Here is an 18,492-nt window from a genome sequence, read left to right as displayed (position 1 = left end):
GACGACTGGGCAAGTCTTGGACACGCTACAATGCCATGCTACTCAAAGATTCAAATCCAAATTTAATGCCCTCTAACAGGAAGAGCACTCCATCCACCACCCTAAACATTCACTTCCTCCACAGCTAATGCACAGTGGCAGCCGTGTGCACCACCTACAGGATGCTCTGCAGCAACTCATCAAGGCTCCTTCGACAGCACCGCCCGATCCCATGATCTCTGCCATGTTGAAGGACAAGGGCAGCAGATTCCTGGGAACCCCACCACCTGGACCTTTCTCTTCATGTCACTCATCGTCCTGATTTGGAATTACATCACCGTTCCTTCACTGTGGCTGGGTAAAAATACTGGAACTCCCTCCCTCACAGCACAGTGGGTGTACCTACACCACGTGGGCCGCAGCCTCACTCAATATTGTGAGTTAGTAAATAAAGAGCAAGCAGGCACCAGTACTTTGGGTCAGTGTCCTGCCCAACTTTCCCAGAGAGACAGGCTCCTGGTACTTTGCCCAGTTGATGCTTCTTTCTTGAAGTTGGAGTACAAACAGCTTCATGGCTGCTAACCGTAGCAATCATGATGGCAAAACAAAGAACGAAAAAATGTACAGCACAGGAACAGGCCCTTCGGCCCTCCAAGCCCGTGCCGACCATGCTGCCCGACTAAACTACAATCTTCTACACTTCCTGGGTCCGTATCCCTCTATTCCCATCCTATTCATGTATTTGTCAAGATTAACATAGATTAACATAGAATTTACAGTGCAGAAGGAGGCCATTCGGCCCAGCGAGACTGCACCGGCTCTTGGAAAGAGCACCCTACCCAAGGTCAACACCTCCACCCAACACTAAGGGCAATTTTGAACACTAAGGGCAATTTATCACGGCCAATCCACCTAACCTGCACATCTTTGGACTGTGGGAGGAACCCGGAGCACCCGGAGGAAACCCACGCACACACGGGGAGGATGTGCAGACTACGCACAGACAGTGACCCAAGCTGGAATCGAACCTGGGACCCTGGAGCTGTGAAGCAATTGTGCTATCCACAATGCTACCGTGCTGCCCCTTAAACGTCACTATCGTCCCTGCTTCCACCACCTCCTCCGGTAGCGAGTTCCAGCCACCCACTACCCGCTGTGTAAAAAAAAAAAAAAAAAACTTGCATCGTACATCTCCTCTAAACCTTGCCCCTCGCACCGTACACCTATGCCCCCTAGTAATTGACCCCTCTACCCTGGGCAACAGTCTCTATCCACTCTGTCTATGCCCCTCATAATTTTGTAGACCTCTATCCGGTCGCCCCTCAACCTCCTTCGTTCCAGTGAGAACAAACCGAGTTTATTCAACCGCTCCTCATAGCTAATGCCCTCCATACCAGGGAACATTCTGGTAAATCTCTTCTGCACCCTCTCTAAAGCCTCCACATCCTTCTGGTAGTGTGGCGACCAGAATTGAACACTATACTCCAAGTGTGGCCTAACTAAGGTTCTATACAGCTGCAACATGACTTGCCAATTCTTATACTCAATGCCCCGGCCAATGAAGGCAAGCATGCTGTATGCGTCTTGACTACCTTCTCAGTGACAGTGCCTGATCCTCAATCCCACCTCTTGGACCCTCACCAATCCCTCACCCAATACTCGTCCTTCATGTTTCTACAACTTCCAGCAAATGTCATCAGATGATGATCAAGGGGGGACTTTATTAGTACCCATCATCCAGGGCCCTGAACCCAATTCTGGTACGTGGTTCAGCTCCTGTGGCTGACACCAACTCAGTCACAATGGACCAAGGTTCAAATCTGCTGCCTTCTTGACCTCAGATGAAGGACTGACATTTTGGGGGCAGGTGAACCGCAAACTCATTGGCTGAGTTCTGAATCAGGGAGTTCAACATTTCAGAGACAAGGTACGAACCATTTCCTCGTTGCTCCAGGAGCTTCCCCAGAATGCCAGCATTACCCAGATTGGGTGGCATAGTGTTGCTCCTTCGTACGGGCACTCGATCTGTGGCTTCCTGCCGAGTCCCAACAAACTGGGGCCCAGCAAGGCTGTGCCGATTCTGTCTCATTGTTGGGATCACTGCGGACAAAGACGCACATCAAAATAAAAGGTCAAGAAGCCAGAGGTTGTGATGATTAGTCCCCACCTCACATCCATGGCGAAAGGCCAGAAGGCATCAACCGCATTCTAATAACTCGCATCTTTCCCACCCTCTCCTCTGCCAGTGGCTAATTTCTGCATGTAAGAATGGACAGGGACTATTCAACTTTCAACGGCATCACATCCAAGAACAATCTTGCCCAGGGCGATTGTGACCACGAAATGCCGAGAGCCGTAAAACTGGAAGGGTGACTTAAAAAGGACTGAATTAAAACAAACAGACTTCCGCAGTGGAAATGGGGGGGGGTCTCTCATTGGGGGGGGTCTCTCATTGGGGGGGTCTCTCATTGGGGGGGTCTCTCATTGGGGGGGTCTCTCATTGGGGGGGCCTCTCATTAGGGGGGGTCTCTCATTGGGGGGGTCTCTCATGGGAGGGAAGAGACCCTCTAATGGACTTTGGCAACAACTCCCTTAAAAGGTTGTCCCCTAAGCCCATCCTGTGGTTCACCGAGTCAGGGTCCCGCTGGGAAGTATTGTAACTAATTCTCGCTCAGGTGCATCCCGGCCCAGCTGGCCACCGAATCCGGCGGGTTTGGAGAATGTGGTGTCAGCCCGTCAATAGGATGCTGATGGGTCAATCTGACAATACTGGATTCTCCGCCACGTCAGTAACTCCACTATCTCCACTGGAGAATGCAGCCCGTGATATTTTAAACATCTGGGCGAGTGTTTGACAATAAATAATCATCTTTATTTAAATACAAATCACCAAAAATTCTGACATTTATTTTCATTTTGGAAGTCAGAGGGTAAGCATGTCCACTCACACATCCTCTGTACGGACTGAAAGTGACCACACAATTTCTGTCTGTAACACATCTGACGAGACACACAGTCCTTAGCCGTGCAAAACGGGAAAGAGACAGGATTACTGAACTGACCTGGAGGAGGCAGGTATCCATGGAATAGGACGTTCCCACAAGATGAGCGTTCCAAATCCTCACACAATTCCAGGCGACGAACTGGGAACAGGAACAAACACAACATGAAGTTCCATCACAGGCCCAGCTCCCAGAATGAGGAATGGTGAGAGTGTGGCTCCTCCACAGGTGTTTGAGGGGATAGGGGTCAGTGGGATTCTTCCACACAATATGGAGGTGATGAGAATGATGCAGAACAGAGCTCCCGTCTCCAGGGCATTGATGCAATTGGACATGTTGAAATTCTGGCCAATGACAACCCCAAAATTTTGATGGTGAAGATTTGATGAGGTTGCTCCTGTCGAGGGGAGGTGATTAGACCATCTTGCTGAGCAGTTATTGTTTGGAATTAATGCGACATTCCATATTTGAATTTCTGTCAGCCAGGTTCAGTGATCGCTCTTTCCTCACTGAGTCCATGAGATATGAGCATGTAATCCAAGCTGATACTTCCAGTGCTGCACTGAGGGAGGGGCCATGATTGGGTGGGACATTAAATTGAGCAATGTGCAATTTGGTTATTTGACGAGGAGCAGGGGAATGCTATCCAGAGCCCTGACTGATATATATTTCTGAGCCAACATCACTGAAACAGATAAATTGGATCTTTATACCATTGCTGATTGTGGGGTCCTGCTGTGCACATGGAAACGGTCAGCAAGAAGCCTTGGAATATAGAGTTTTAAAGAGATGATCGGGATGGAGGCAGCAAGGTGTCAGGCAGGATGGTTCTGTGGGTTAAGAACACTGGCGGAGCAAGTTAAAGAGAGATTACAAGACTGAAAACATTGGGAATAGAGTTGGGAATGGGACCTACAAACTGGGAGTAAGACATTTGTCCCAGAAATCTGCTCCGCCATTAAATCAGATCATGGTTGATTTGACTGTGGCCTCAATGCCACTAGCCCACCGATCACCGATCAGGAACAAAGGAGTCAAAAGATTTCCAATTCTGTCCTTCAAAACATTTCCTGACCGTACTGCCACCACTCTCTGGGGAAAGAGAATTTCAGACTCACGAACCCGAGATAAAGATTTCTCATCATCGCTTTATTTTTACTGTAAAAATAGTTGTTGCCTCACCCACAAAGAGAAACATCCCCTCAGCATCTTCGACAACATAACATAGCAGCTGATATCTGGAACAATTTTGGGATGCAAGTTATTTAAAACAAGAGGTGAATAAGGATGTTGGTAGTTATTCCCGGGTCTATTCTGCACTTACCCAGCGGAGAGATTCCATAGAATTCAGCTTCATGCCGAAGTGTTGCAATGTTTATGTCTCTGAGGGGGAAAGAAAATTCAATCCTTCAATTCTAGAGAATTCTACAGCTGAGAACATAGAACATAGAACAATACAGCGCAGTACAGGCCCTTCGGCCCACGATGTTGCACCGAAACAAAAGCCATCTAACCTACACTATGCCATTATCATCCATATGTTTATCCAATAAACTTTTAAATGCCCTCAATGTTAGCGAGTTCACTACTGTAGCAGGTAGGGCATTCCACGGCCTCACTACTCTTTGCGTAAAGAACCTACCTCTGACCTCTGTCCTATATCTATTACCCCTCAGTTTAAAGTTACGTCCCCTCGTGCCAGCCATATCCATCCAGTGAGAAGGCTCTCACTGTCCACCCTATCCAACCCCCTGATCATTTTGTATGCCTCTATTAAGTCTCCTCTTCACCTTCTTCTCTCCAACGAAAACAACCTCAAGTCCATCAGCCTTTCCTCATAAGATTTTCCCTCCATACCAGGCAACATCCTGGTAAATCTCCTCTGCACCCGCTCCAAAGCCTCCACGTCCTTCCTATAATGCGGTGACCAGAACTGTACGCAATACTCCAAATGCGGCCGTACCAGAGTTCTGTACAGCTGCAACATGACCTCCCGACTCCGGAACTCAATCCCTCTACCAATAAAGGCCAACACTCCATAGGCCTTCTTCACAACCCTATCAACCTGGGTGGCAACTTTCAGGGATCTATGTACATGGACACCTAGATCCCTCTGCTCATCCACACTTTCAAGAACTTTACCATTAGCCAAATATTCCACATTCCTGTTATTCCTTCCAAAGTGAATCACCTCACACTTCTCTACATTAAACTCCATTTGCCACCTCTCAGCCCAGCTCTGCAGCTTATCTATATCCCTCTGTAACCTGCTACATCCTTCCACACTATCGACAACACCACCGACTTTAGTATCGTCTGCAAATTTACTCACCCACCCTTCTGCGCCTTCCTCTAGGTCATTGATAAAAATGACAAACAGCAACGGCCCCAGAACAGATCCTTGTGGTACTCCACTTGTGACTGTACTCCATTCTGAACATTTCCCATCAACCACCACCCTCTGTCTTCTTTCAGCTAGTCAATTTCTGATCCACATCTCTAAATCACCCTCAATCCCCAGCCTCCGTATTTTTTGCAATAGCCTACCGTGGGGAACCTTATCAAACGCTTTGCTGAAATCCATATACACCACATCAACTGCTCTACCCTCGTCTACCTGTTCAGTCACCTTCTCAAAGAACTCAATAAGGTTTGTGAGGCATGACCTACCCTTCACAAAGCCATGCTGACTATCCCTGATCATATTATTCCTATCTGGATGATTATAAATCTTGTCTCTTATAATCCCCTCCAAGACTTCACCCACTACAGACGTGAGGCTCACCGGTCTATAGTTGCCGGGGTTGTCTCTGCTCCCCTTTTTGAACAAAGGGACCACATTTGCTGTCCTCCAGTCCTCTGGCACTATTCCTGTAGCCAATGATGACATAAAAATCAAAGCCAAAGGTCCAGCAATCTCTTCCCTGGCTTCCCATAGAATCCTAGGATAAATCCCATCAGGTCCTGGGGGCTTCTTAAAGAGATATGATGATATCAATAAATCGTCAAAATGGAGTTAAATGACAGTGTTGCAATCCCAGCTGGTGTTGCTAATGGGCAATCAGGACCCAAATGGAACCTTCCTTCACAGATCCTGGGCAGGATTCTGCAGCCGCTGACGTTCGGCCGGAGAAACAATGTTTACGACAGAATCGAGGGCGGCGCCACTTTCGCGATGCTCCACCCCCTCCAAAGCTGCGTAATCTCTGAATGCGCCTTGCGATGTATCGATGGCCTCAGGACATTGCCTGAGGGCCGCCGACCCCCAATGCTCCACTCCCGACCAGCCAAGTTCCCGACGGCATGGGTCACTCATGGTCTCATCCATCGGGAACTCGGCGTGGCGGCTGCGGACTCAGTCCAGTGCCGCTACAGTCGAGGGAGGGCCGCTCCTCGGGCAGGGGGCACATTATTCAGGGCTGAGGGCACTGTGGGGAGGGGGTGTCTGGACAGCCTGAGCCGGCCGAAGGGGGGGAGCACTATATCACGGGCTGGGTCCGTGAGCGGCCTCCGCCATGTAGCATGGCGCAGCCGCCGTGTGCATGCGTGCCACGGACCCGGCAATTCTCCAGAGCGTATTGGCAGCTAGAACCGGGTGCTCTCCGCTGAAGCATGCTAGCCCCCAGCTACACCGACGGTCGGTCGCCACTTTTCCTGGCGTAAAACCCCACCGTTCCCACGCTGGAGTGCGACATAGCGCCAGAATCGGAGAATCCAGCCCCCTAACTTTCATCTTGTGTTTAGGAACATGGATGAACAGTCACAGGAGCAGATTAACTTTTTAAAAAAGAATAAAACATTTATTAGACAAGAAAATATTAGTACTAATACAGTCCTCCCTCCCCCAATTATACCTTTTCAGATCTATACCTATTTGTAAGGATAACAAAGTTTCAAAATATATCTTGGATTCTAATATTCTCAGTAAGTACACAGTCCAGGGAAAGCAATCATCGAAACGTGGGCAGACACCCCACACTCTGAAACCAAATGACAGATGTCACTTTATACAACCTCTATACAACTAGTATGGCAGGGGGGTGGGCACGGGAGCAATAGGTCAGAAGGTGAGAGCATTGAGGGAGAACTAGGGAATAGGGACAGTGTGGCTCTGAGGCAGAGCAGACGGGGAGAAGTTGCTGAACACAGCGGGTCTGGTGGCCTGAAGTGCATATGTTTTAATGCAAGGAGCATTACGGGTAAGGCAGATGAACTTAGAGCTTGGATTAGTACTTGGAACTATGATGTTGTTGCCATTACAGAGACCTGGTTGAGGGAAGGGCAGGATTGGCAGCTAAACGTTCCAGGATTTAGATGTTTCAGAGGGGGATGTAAAAGGGGAGGCGGAGTTGCGCTACTTGTTCGGGAGAATATCACAGCTGTACTACGGGAGGACACCTCAGAGGGCAGTGAGGCTATATGGGTAGAGATCAGGAATAAGAAGGGTGCAGTCACAATGTTGGGGGTATACTACAGGCCTCCCAACAGCCAGCGGGAGATAGAGGAGCAGATAGGTAGACAGATTTTGGAAAAGAGTAAAAACAACAGGGTTGTGGTGATGGGAGACTTCAACTTCCCCAATATTGACTGGGACTCACTTAGTGCCAGGGGCTTAGACGGGGCAGAGTTTGTAAGGAGCATCCAGGAGGGCTTCTTAAAACAATATTTAGACAGTCCAACTAGGGAAGGGGCGGTACTGGACCTGGTATTGGGGAATGAGCCCGGCCAGGTGGTAGATGTTTCAGTAGGGGAGCATTTCGGTAACAGTGACCACAATTCAATAAGTTTTAAAGTACTGGTGGACAAGGATAAGAGTGGTCCGAGGATGAATGTGCTAAATTGGGGGAAGGCTAATTATAACAATATTAGGCGGGAACTGAAGAACATAGGGGGCGGATGTTTGAGGGCAAATCAACATCTGACATGTGGGAGGCTTTCAAGTGTCAGTTGAAAGGAATACAGGACCGGCATGTTCCTGTGAGGAAGAAAGATAAATACGGCAATTTTCGGGAACCTTGGATGACGAGTGATATTGTAGGCCTCGTCAAAAAGAAAAAGGAGGCATTTGTCAGGGTTAAAAGGCTGGGAACAGACGAAGCCTGTGTGGCATATAAGGAAAGTAGGAAGGAACTTAAGCAAGGAGTCAGGAGGGCTAGAAGGGGTCACGAAAAGTAATTAGCAAATAGGGTTAAGGAAAATCCCAAGGCTTTTTACACGTACATAAAAAGCAAGAGGGTAGCCAGGGAAAGGGTTGGCCCACTGAAGGATAGGCAAGGGAATCTATGTGTGGAGCCAGAGGAAATGGGCGAGGTACTAAATGAATACTTTGCATCAGTATTCACCAAAGAGAAGGAATTGGTAGATGTTGAGTCTGGAGAAGGGGGTGTAGATAGCCTGGGTCACATTGTGATCCAAAAAGACGAGGTGTTGGGTGTCTTAAAAAATATTAAGGTAGATAAGTCCCCAGGGCCGGATGGGATCTACCCCAGAATACTGAAGGAGGCTGGAGAGGAAATTGCTGAGGCCTTGACAGAAATCTTTGGATCCTCGCTGTCTTCAGGGGATGTCCCGGAGGACTGGAGAATAGCCAATGTTGTTCCTCTGTTTAAGAAGGGTAGCAAGGATAATCCCGGGAACTACAGGCCGGTGAGCCTTACTTCAGTGGTAGGGAAATTACTGGAGAGAATTCTTCGAGACAGGATCTACTCCCATTTGGAAGCAAATGGACGTATTAATGAGAGGCAGCACGGTTTTGTGAAGGGGAGGTCGTGTCTCACTAACTTGATCGAGTTTTTCGAGGAGGTCACTAAGATGATTGATGCAGGTAGGGCAGTAGATGTTGTCTATATGGACTTCAGTAAGGCCTTTGACAAGATCCCTCATGGTAGACTAGTACAAAAGGTGAAGTCACACGGGATCAGGGGTGAACTGGCAAGGTGGATACAGAACTGGCTAGGCCATAGAAGGCAGAGGGTAGCAATGGAGGGATGCTTTTCTAATTGGAGGGCTGTGACCAGTGGTGTTCCACAGGGATCAGTGCTGGGACCTTTGCTGTTTGTAGTATATATAAATGATTTGGAGGAAAATGTAACTGGTCTGATTAGTAAGTTTGCAGACGACACAAAGGTTGGTGGAATTGCGGATAGCGATGAGGACTGTCTGAGGATACAGCAGGATTTAGATTGTCTGGAGACTTGGGCGGAGAGATGGCAGATGGAGTTTAATCCGGACAAATGTGAGGTAATGCATTTTGGAAGGTCTAATGCAGGTAGGGAATATACAGTGAATGGTAGAACCCTCAAGAGTATTGAAAGTCAAAGAGATCTAGGAGTACAGGTCCACAGGTCATTGAAAGGGGCAACACAGGTGGAGAAGGTAGTCAAGAAGGCATACGGCATGCTTGCCTTCATTGGCCGGGGCATTGAGTATAAGAATTGGCAAGTCATGTTGCAACTGTATAGAACCTTAGTTAGGCCACACTTGGAGTATAGTGTTCAATTCTGGTCGCCACACTACCAGAAGGATGTGGAGGCTTTAGAGAGGGTGCAGAAGAGATTTACCAGAATGTTGCCTGGTATGGAGGGCATAAGCTATGAGGAGCGATTGAATAAACTCGGTTTGTTCTCACTGGAACGAAGGAGGTTGAGGGGCGACCTGATAGAGGTATACAAAATTATGAGGGGCATAGACAGAGTGGATAGTCAGAGGCTTTTCCCCAGGGTAGAGGGGTCAATTACTAGGGGGCATAGGTTTAAGGTGAGAGGGGCAAGGTTTAGAGTAGATGTACGAGGCAAGTTTTTTACGCAGAGGGTAGTGGGTGCCTGGAACTCGCTACCGGAAGAGGTGGTGGAAGCAGGGACGATAGGGACATTTAAGGGGCATCTTGACAAATATATGAATAGGATGGGAATAGAAGGATACGGACCCAGGAAGTGTAGAAGATTGTAGTTTAGTCGGGCAGTATGGTCGGCACGGGCTTGGAGGGCCGAAGGGCCTGTTCCTGTGCTGTACATTTCTTTGTTCTTTTGTTTGTTCTCTGTGAATTTCGCATCACATCCCATCAAGGTGCTTGTCGCATCGTAAATCATCTGATCTCCCTGGAACTCGGACTTTCACACGAGGATTTCAAAACTCCACTGTCTTAACACACTTAGAACTTTCACAGGATCACGGGACAATAGTACAGCAGAGGCCCTTCAGCCCATCGAGTCTGCACCGATACATGAAATACACCTGACCTGCCTACCTAATCCCATTGGCCAGCACTTGGCCCATAGCCTTGAATGTTGTGACGGCCGAGTGCTCATCCAGGTACTTTTTAAAGGATGTGAGGCAACCCGCCTCTCCCCCCCTCCCAGGCCGTGCGTTCCAGACCGTCACCACCCTCTGGGTAAAAAGGTTTTCCTCAAATTCCCCCTAAACCTCCTGCCCCTCACCTTGAACCTGTGTCCCCCTCGTAACTGACTCGTCAACTAAGGGGAACAGCTGCTCCCTATCCACCCTGTCCATGCCCCTCGTAATCTTGTCCACCTCGATCAGGTCGCCCCTCAGTCTTCTCTGCTCCAGAGAAAACAACCCAAGCCTATTTAACCTCTCTTTATAATTTTTTAAAATAAATTTAGGGTACCCAATTCATTTTTTCCAATTAAGGGGCAATTTAGCACGGCCAATCCACCTACCCTGCACATCTTTGGGTTGTGGGGGTGAAACCCACGCAGACACGGGGAGAATGTGCAAACTCCACACGGACAGTGACCCAGGGCCGGGATCGAACCTGGGACCTCGGCGCCGTGAGGCAGCAGTGCTAACCAGTGCACCACCCTGCTGGCTTTATCTCTTTATAACTTTAATGTTCCATCCCAGGCAACATCCTGGTGAATCTTCTCTGCACCCCCTCCAGTGCAATCACATCCTTCCTATAATGTGGCGACCAGAATTACACACAGTGCTCCAGCTGTGGCCTCCCAAAGTTCTATACAACTCCAACATGACCTGCTTTTGTAATCTAGTAAGAAGTCTTACAACACCAGCTTAAAGTTCAACCGGTCCGTTTCGATATCACTAGCTTTTGGAGCGCTGCTCCTTCCTCAGGTGAATGAAGAGGTCTGTTCCAGAAACATATATATATATAGACAGATTCAAAGATGCCAGACAATGCTTGGAATGAGAGCATTAGCAGGTGATTAAATCTTTACAGATCCTTGTGGTACCCCACTGCTCACTGGCTTCCAGTCACTAACGCAGCCGTCTGTCATCACCCTCTGTCTCCTACAGCTCAGCCAGCTTCAAATCCACATTATCAAATCACCCTGCATCCATTGTGCATTTGCCTTCTTAATAAGTCTCCCATGTGGGACCTTGTCAAAGGCTTTGCTGAACTCTTTAATAAACACCTAGCAATGTAGCTGTCCCTTTTTTACTCCTAAACTCTACCCACAAAGTTTCATTTGATAACCCCTCCAAGATATCATCTCTCCTTACTGCCGCCTTAACTAATAATGCAATGCCTTCTCCTCTTTTACCGCCTGAAGATTCTATAACCCTAACATAATTCTGTCTTGCCTGAAGATTCTATAACCCTAACATAATTCTATGTTGAGCTGCCAATCCTGCCCTCAGTCAGCCACGTGTCTATGATAGTTATATTATAATTACACGTGTCAATCACCGCCCTTAACACATCCATTTCACCTTAAATATATATATTTTTTCATGGAATTTGGGCGTCGCAGGCTGTGCCAGCATTTATTTCTCATCCCCAATTGCCCTTGAGAGGGCAGTTAAGAGTCAACCAAATTGCTGTGGGGTCTGGAGTCACATGTAGGCCAGACCAGGTAAGGACGGCAGATTTACTTCCCGGAAGGACATTAGTGAACCAGATGGATTTTTACGACAATCAACAATAGTTTCATGGTCATCATTAGACTTGTAATTCCAGATTTTTATTGAATTCAACTTTCACCCTCTGCAGTAATACTCCTGGTATTAAAAGAAGAGGCCATCCAGCCTGGTTTTACTCCCTTGAAACTTACTACTGCTGTAATCCCTCTGGCCTGATTGCTTTTCTATGTTAATCTGTGTCCCTATTCTTTTTTAAAATAAATTTAGAGTACCCAATTCATTTTTTCGAATTAAGGGACAATTTAGCGTGTTCAATCCACCTACCCTACACACCTTTGTGTTGTGGGGGTGAAACCCACGCAAACACCACACGGACAGTGACCCAGGTCCTCAGTGCTGCAGTCCCAGTGCTAACCACTGTGCCGCCCCTGTGCCAAAGTAGTTTAAACTCTTCCCAGCAGCACCAGCAAACCCATCAGAATGGATGTTAGTCCCAGAAAATGCTCTCTCTCTCTCGGATATCTTCACCGAGGAGCCCCATCCAGAATTTCAACCTCTCCTTTCAGCATTCCTGTGTCCTGGATCGTCATGAGCATTCAAGTTTGCACATAATCGCTCAGATACCCAGACTCACCAAAAGAACAACTGCTTCACAGACTGCATTAAGGTGTCAATAACATTTTTCCCCTCAGATGTCTGGCTTCTCGTTGGCTGACGTGTCCACGTCTGCACCTTGCAGCCTCTTTTTAACTGGAAACCTCTTCCTTTGCTCCTGACTTCACTGAACAAAACCCTTTTTCCAGATTTCTGTTTGTTCCTTTAACTTCCTGGAACTCACATTGCCTTGTTTCTGGGGCTCTGTTGGGACTTGCTTACTGTCCCTCAGTATGTCTCTGCCTTTACCAGCAGCTTCTGTGGAAACATTTTTGCCTCTGGGTTACCTGGCTCCAAACTGACTCAAGTACTTCTGCTTTTCGATGCGGACCTCTAGTTGCTAAGCAACATTTAAACCTTCATTCCAATGTAGGTAAAGTTTAAAGTGATACTAAACATACAGACTTGCGGGCACCTTTATTTAACATGAAGCTAAACTGAAACTTTAAGCCATTCTTACCATATTAATACAGGAACACAAATATTAAACACACTTATGCCTCATCTCTAACAAACACAATAAAAATTACTTAAACTATCTAAATTTCCAAACAACAGTTACCCCTCCCTTGTGACAATAATCACAACACTTTCGAGAAACCATGCCGCAATAATCGAGGCTGAAGGAAAGGCAATGAAGTTATTGAGGAGACATGTTAGTTCAAAGAATTAATACCTCCTTCCTATTTTGTCTGTTCACCCCCAGGACAGGTACAGCACGGGGTTAGATACAGAGTAAAGCTCCCTCTACACTGTCCCCATCAAATCACTCCCAGGACAGGGAGAGCATGCAGTTAGATACAGAGTAAAGCTCCCTCTCTAGGGGCAGCACCGTAACATTGTGGATAGCACAATTGCTTCACAGCTCCAGGGTCCCAGGTTCGATTCCGGCTGGTTTCACTGGCTGTGCGGAGTCTGCACATCCTCCCCGTGTGTGCGTGGGTTTCCTCCGAGTGCTCCGGTTTCCTCCCACAGTCCAAAGATGTACAGGTTAGGCGGATTGGCCATGATAAATTGCCCTTAGTGTCCAAAATTGACCTTAGTGTTGGGTGGGGTTACTGGGTTGTGGGGATAGGGTGGAGGTGTTGACCTTGGGTAGGGTGCTCTTTCCAAGAGCCGGTGCAGACTCGATGGGCCGAATGGCCTCCTTCTGCACTGTAAATTCGATGAATTCTATGAATTCAAAAGTGTCCCCATCAAACGCTTCCAGGACAGGTACAGCATTGGGTAAGATACAGAGTAAAGCTCCCTCTACAGTGTCCTCATCAAACACTCCCAGGACCGGTACAGCACGGAGTTAGATACAGAGTAAAGATCCCTCGACACTGTCCCCATCAAACACTCCCAGGCCAGGTACAGCACGGGGTTAGATACAGAGTAAAGCTCCCTCTACAGTGTCCCCATCAAACACTCCCAGGACAGGTATAGCACGGGGTTAGATACAGAGTAAAGCTCCCTCTACAGTGTCCCCATCAAACACTCCCAGGACCGGTACAGCACGGAGTTAGATACAGAGTAAAGATCCCTCTACACTGTCCCCATCAAACACTCCCAGGACAGGTACAGCACGGGGTTAGATACAGAGTAAAGCTCCCTCTACACTGTCCTCATCAAACCCCCCCAGGACAGGTACAGCACGGGGTTAGGTACAGAGTAAAGCTCCCTCTACCCTGTCCCCATCAAACACTCCCAGGACAGGTACAGCACGGGGTTAGATACAGAGTAAAGCTCCCTCTACCCTGTCCCCATCAAACACTCCCAGGACAGGTACAGCACAGGGTTAGATACAGAGTAAAGCTCCCTCTACACTGTCCCCATCAAACACTCCCAGGACAGGTACAGCACGGGGTTAGATACAGAGTCAAGCTCCCTCTACAGTGTCCCCATCAAACACTCCCAGGACAGGTACAGCACGGGGTTAGATACAGAGTAAAGCTCCCTCTACACTGTCCCCATCAAACACTCCCAGGACTGGTACAGCACGGGGTTAGATACAGAGTAAAGCTCCCTCTACACTGTCCAAAACAAACACTCCCAGGACAGGTACAGAACGGTTCACTGGGGTACCAGAGTATCTTCGACAACAAGAATCCAATTTTTTAAAATTATAAATTTAGAATACCCGATTCACTTTTTCCAATTAAGCGGCAATTTAGCGTTATCAATCCATCCATTTTGCACAACTTTGGGTTGTGGGGGCGAAACTCACGTAAACACGGGGAGAATGTGCAAACTCCACACGGACAGTGACCCAGAGCCGGATCGAACCTGGGACCTCGGCGCCATGAGGCAACAGTGCTAACCACTGCGTTAGCGTGCTGCCCTGAGAATCCAATTACAAAGTTTCCTCAAAAATTATTGTTGAAGTTACACTTTATTGGTTGTTCTGCTTTGAGGAGGGGGTACTCACTAGCTAGTTAATTGCCACTAACACCCATCTTGAATGAGATAACAATGCTGCCCAGGTAAATGGAGATGAGTTTTGGCCCTTGTGTTTCGGACCCTTCCTACAAACAGTTAATAATAATAATAGCTTATTGTCACGAGTAGGCTTCAATGAAGTTACTGTGAAAAGCCCCTAGTCGCCACATTCCGGCACCTGTTCGTGGAGGCTGGTACGGGAATTGAACCCACGTTGTTGGCCTTGTTTTGCATTACAAGCCAGCTGTTTAGCCCACTGTTACCCCCGTCTCCCGTTGGCAACATACCTGGCATCCAGATCTTTTGTGCGGAGAAAATTCAAAATGGATGCAAAGACAGTTGGATCCCGATCGATGAATATCTAAAATAAATGGCAGAGAGGAGGTTCAGCCTGAAGCATCGTTCGATTCTGTGCACAGGATCAATATCTACGGCGTATTGAGGTTTCTATGAATATGTGTTACTCACGGCTCCTGTTTCATCCTTCAATGTGGAGATTCGTCCGCTCAGCAAGCTGAAACATAGCAAACCACAACAGCATCAGATCAATTACCCAGACTCACTGGAGGACAACTGAGAGCCTCATCGGCCTCACAACCAGTCCCACACCTCACCACCAACCACATTGCCCTCGCCCGGCCCCCAGCGCCCCTCGCCCGGCCCCCAATCTCCCCTCGCCCGGCCCCCAATCTCCCCTCGCCCGGCCCCCAATCTCCCCTCGCCCGGCCCCCAATCTCCCCTCGCCCGGCCCCCAATCTCCCCTCGCCCGGCCCCCAATCTCCCCTCGCCCGGCCCCCAATCTCCCCTCGCCCGGCCCCCAATCTCCCCTCGCCCGGCCCCCAATCTCCCCTCGCCCGGCCCCCAATCTCCCCTCGCCCGGCCCCCAATCTCCCCTCGCCCGGCCCCCAATCTCCCCTCGCCCGGCCCCCAATCTCCCCTCGCCCGGCCCCCAATCTCCCCTCGCCCGGCCCCCAATCTCCCCTCGCCCGGCCCCCAATCTCCCCTCGCCCGGCCCCCAATCTCCCCTCGCCCGGCCCCCAATCTCCCCTCGCCCGGCCCCCAATCTCCCCTCGCCCGGCCCCCAATCTCCCCTCGCCCGGCCCCCAATCTCCCCTCGCCCGGCCCCCAATCTCCCCTCGCCCGGCCCCCAATCTCCCCTCGCCCGGCCCCCAATCTCCCCTCGCCCGGCCCCCAATCTCCCCTCGCCCGGCCCCCAATCTCCCCTCGCCCGGCCCCCAATCTCCCCTCGCCCGGCCCCCAATCTCCCCTCGCCCGGCCCCCAATCTCCCCTCGCCCGGCCCCCAATCTCCCCTCGCCCGGCCCCCAATCTCCCCTCGCCCGGCCCCCAATCTCCCCTCGCCCGGCCCCCAATCTCCCCTCGCCCGGCCCCCAATCTCCCCTCGCCCGGCCCCCAATCTCCCCTCGCCCGGCCCCCAATCTCCCCTCGCCCGGCCCCCAATCTCCCCTCGCCCGGCCCCCAATCTCCCCTCGCCCGGCCCCCAATCTCCCCTCGCCCGGCCCCCAATCTCCCCTCGCCCGGGCCCCAATCTCCCCTCGCCCGGGCCCCAATCTCCCCTCGCCCGGGCCCCAATCTCCCCTCGCCCGGGCCCCAATCTCCCCTCGCCCGGGCCCCAATCTCCCCTCGCCCGGGCCCCAATCTCCCCTCGCCCGGCCCCAATCTCCCCTCGCCCAGCCCCAATCTCCCCTCGCCCGGCCCCAATCTCCCCTCGCCCGGCCCCAATCTCCCCTCGCCCGGCCCCAATCTCCCCTCGCCCGGCCCCAGCTCCCTCGCCCGGCCCCAGCTCCCCTCGCCCAGCCCCAACCACTCCCGGTCTCAGGGCCCACAAGCAGCCACACCTCTTGCACACAAACACGCCCCATTCACTTCAAACTTAATCCACAAGCAATTCTGAACCGGATGGACTCGAATTCAAAGACTTGCTTTGGTGAAGTTTGATGAAATACATGGCAAACCTGGATTAGTAAAACTCTCCATGTTAAAACGCAGGAAACAAATGGGGAAAAGAAGTGGGGTGATTCTCTGGAAGGATTTCGAAGTCCCGAAAGACGAGCTGTTAGGTAATTTGGACATTCTGAATTCTCCCTCTGTGTACCCGAACAGGCGCCGGAATGTGGCGACTAGGGATTTTTCACAGTAACTTCATTGCGGTGTTAAGGTAAACCTACTTGTGGCAATAAAGATTATTTGAAAAAGTGCTGTAGCAAGCAGGAATTGCTGCGAGCTTCCTGGTACTCGGTCCAGCGAGGCCGGCAACATGATTCAACATTAATTGGTCCACTTACCGAGGCCGCACGGGCTTCTCGCGAAAATTATGGTTCGTCGGCCGATTCACCGGGACCGCACTCGCCAGCCCCCCGCTAACAAGGTCGAGCAGCACTTAAGCTGCACTCGCTCAGCTAAACCCAGCCAGCTCACATCAATCTGCCCAGGAGACCGGCCCCAAGATTCGGGTATGCTGACCCGGGGAGGCTGCTAGATTCTGTGGAGGCCAGGAGGGAAGTCCTGTTCCCCCGAAGGTCCCGCAGGGTGGGCCACACGGCAGTCAGTGCTGCCTGGGATGAGGTGGCAGTGGGAGTCAGCTCAAGGAGTGTGAAGGTCACTGTTCTACACTGGGCAGCACAAGTGAGTTGCCCCGTATTCCCCCCCCCCCCCACCCCCGGCCTCCAACCCTCCACCCCCCACAGGAGCGTCTACCCCCTCCCTTCAACCCCTCCAACCCTTCCTCTACCCTCTCCCCCTTCAACCCCCCCCCCCCCCCCCCAAACCCTTCTTCACCCCCTCCCCCACCACATGTGTGGCTAACAATGCTCTGTGCATCTCCTCAGGAAAAGCTCTCCCACAATCGCCGGGAGAGGGCTCAGACTGGCGGTCGTATGCCAGACATCAGGATCCTCATCTCCTTCGAGGAGCGGGCCCTGGAGGAGACCGGTGTGGCCGTGGGCAGGGCGGTCACCCACGTGGAGGCTGGTGGACGCCGCAGAGGTGAGGAACCACCGGCCTCCACCCGGAGGACCCGGAGTTATTATTGTCTTACTGACTGACAAACGCCTCCCGCTGACCACATGCCCATCTCCCCAGACATATCCCCCCTCCCCGTGGTACTCACCCACCCTCCGGCCATGGACATGTCCCCGGAGCTGTGTCCCATCTCCTGGGGGTTCGGATGTTGCGTGTGTGGTGTTGTCTCCCACAGTGTCCAGGCATCTGGGTGTGATTGGGATGCTGGGCAATGACCCCCACATGCTGCATGGCCCACCCACGGGGATCCACTTGGGGTGCGTGAAGTGCTCAATTAACCACGATTGCTAATTCCCTATTAGTGATAGCCTTCAGCCGCACGGGCAGAGGCCTCGGCAGTCAGCGGGGGATATGGGTGGTTCATGGGCCAGACGGGCAGGGACAGGAGTTCCCCCAGAACAGGTTCACATGATCCAGGGATTGGCATGGTGGTGCTGTGAAGGGTTTCCTGCCCAGCGCCCCAATCCTGCAGAGGTCCACCCACCCCCTGCCGAGCACAGGGGCAGCAAGCCCCGCGCCCCTGGGCTCTTTGCCTGTGAGTAATAATGGCTGCTC

The 18,492-nt window shown here is 50.7% G+C and overlaps 1 protein-coding gene across 2 annotated transcripts in view; it reads right to left on the bottom strand.

The window, feature by feature from the left end:
- shkbp1 (SH3KBP1 binding protein 1) overlaps positions 1 to 18,492 on the bottom strand; it is a 63,579-nt gene that overhangs the window by 31,485 nt on the left and 13,602 nt on the right. For both annotated transcript variants that reach the window (XM_072489890.1, XM_072489891.1), the window contains exons 3-7: positions 15,366 to 15,411; positions 15,185 to 15,258; positions 4,306 to 4,364; positions 3,042 to 3,122; positions 1,915 to 2,079 (exon numbers count right to left, since the gene is read on the bottom strand). In XM_072489890.1, coding sequence (XP_072345991.1) covers positions 1,915 to 2,079; positions 3,042 to 3,122; positions 4,306 to 4,364; positions 15,185 to 15,258; positions 15,366 to 15,411 — 425 coding nt within the window. The remainder of the gene's footprint in view (positions 1 to 1,914; positions 2,080 to 3,041; positions 3,123 to 4,305; positions 4,365 to 15,184; positions 15,259 to 15,365; positions 15,412 to 18,492) is intronic.

Source organism: Scyliorhinus torazame, chromosome 25 (assembly GCF_047496885.1).
Source record: "Scyliorhinus torazame isolate Kashiwa2021f chromosome 25, sScyTor2.1, whole genome shotgun sequence".
NCBI lineage: Eukaryota > Metazoa > Chordata > Chondrichthyes > Carcharhiniformes > Scyliorhinidae > Scyliorhinus > Scyliorhinus torazame.
This window is presented reverse-complemented; position numbering and strand designations above follow the sequence as displayed.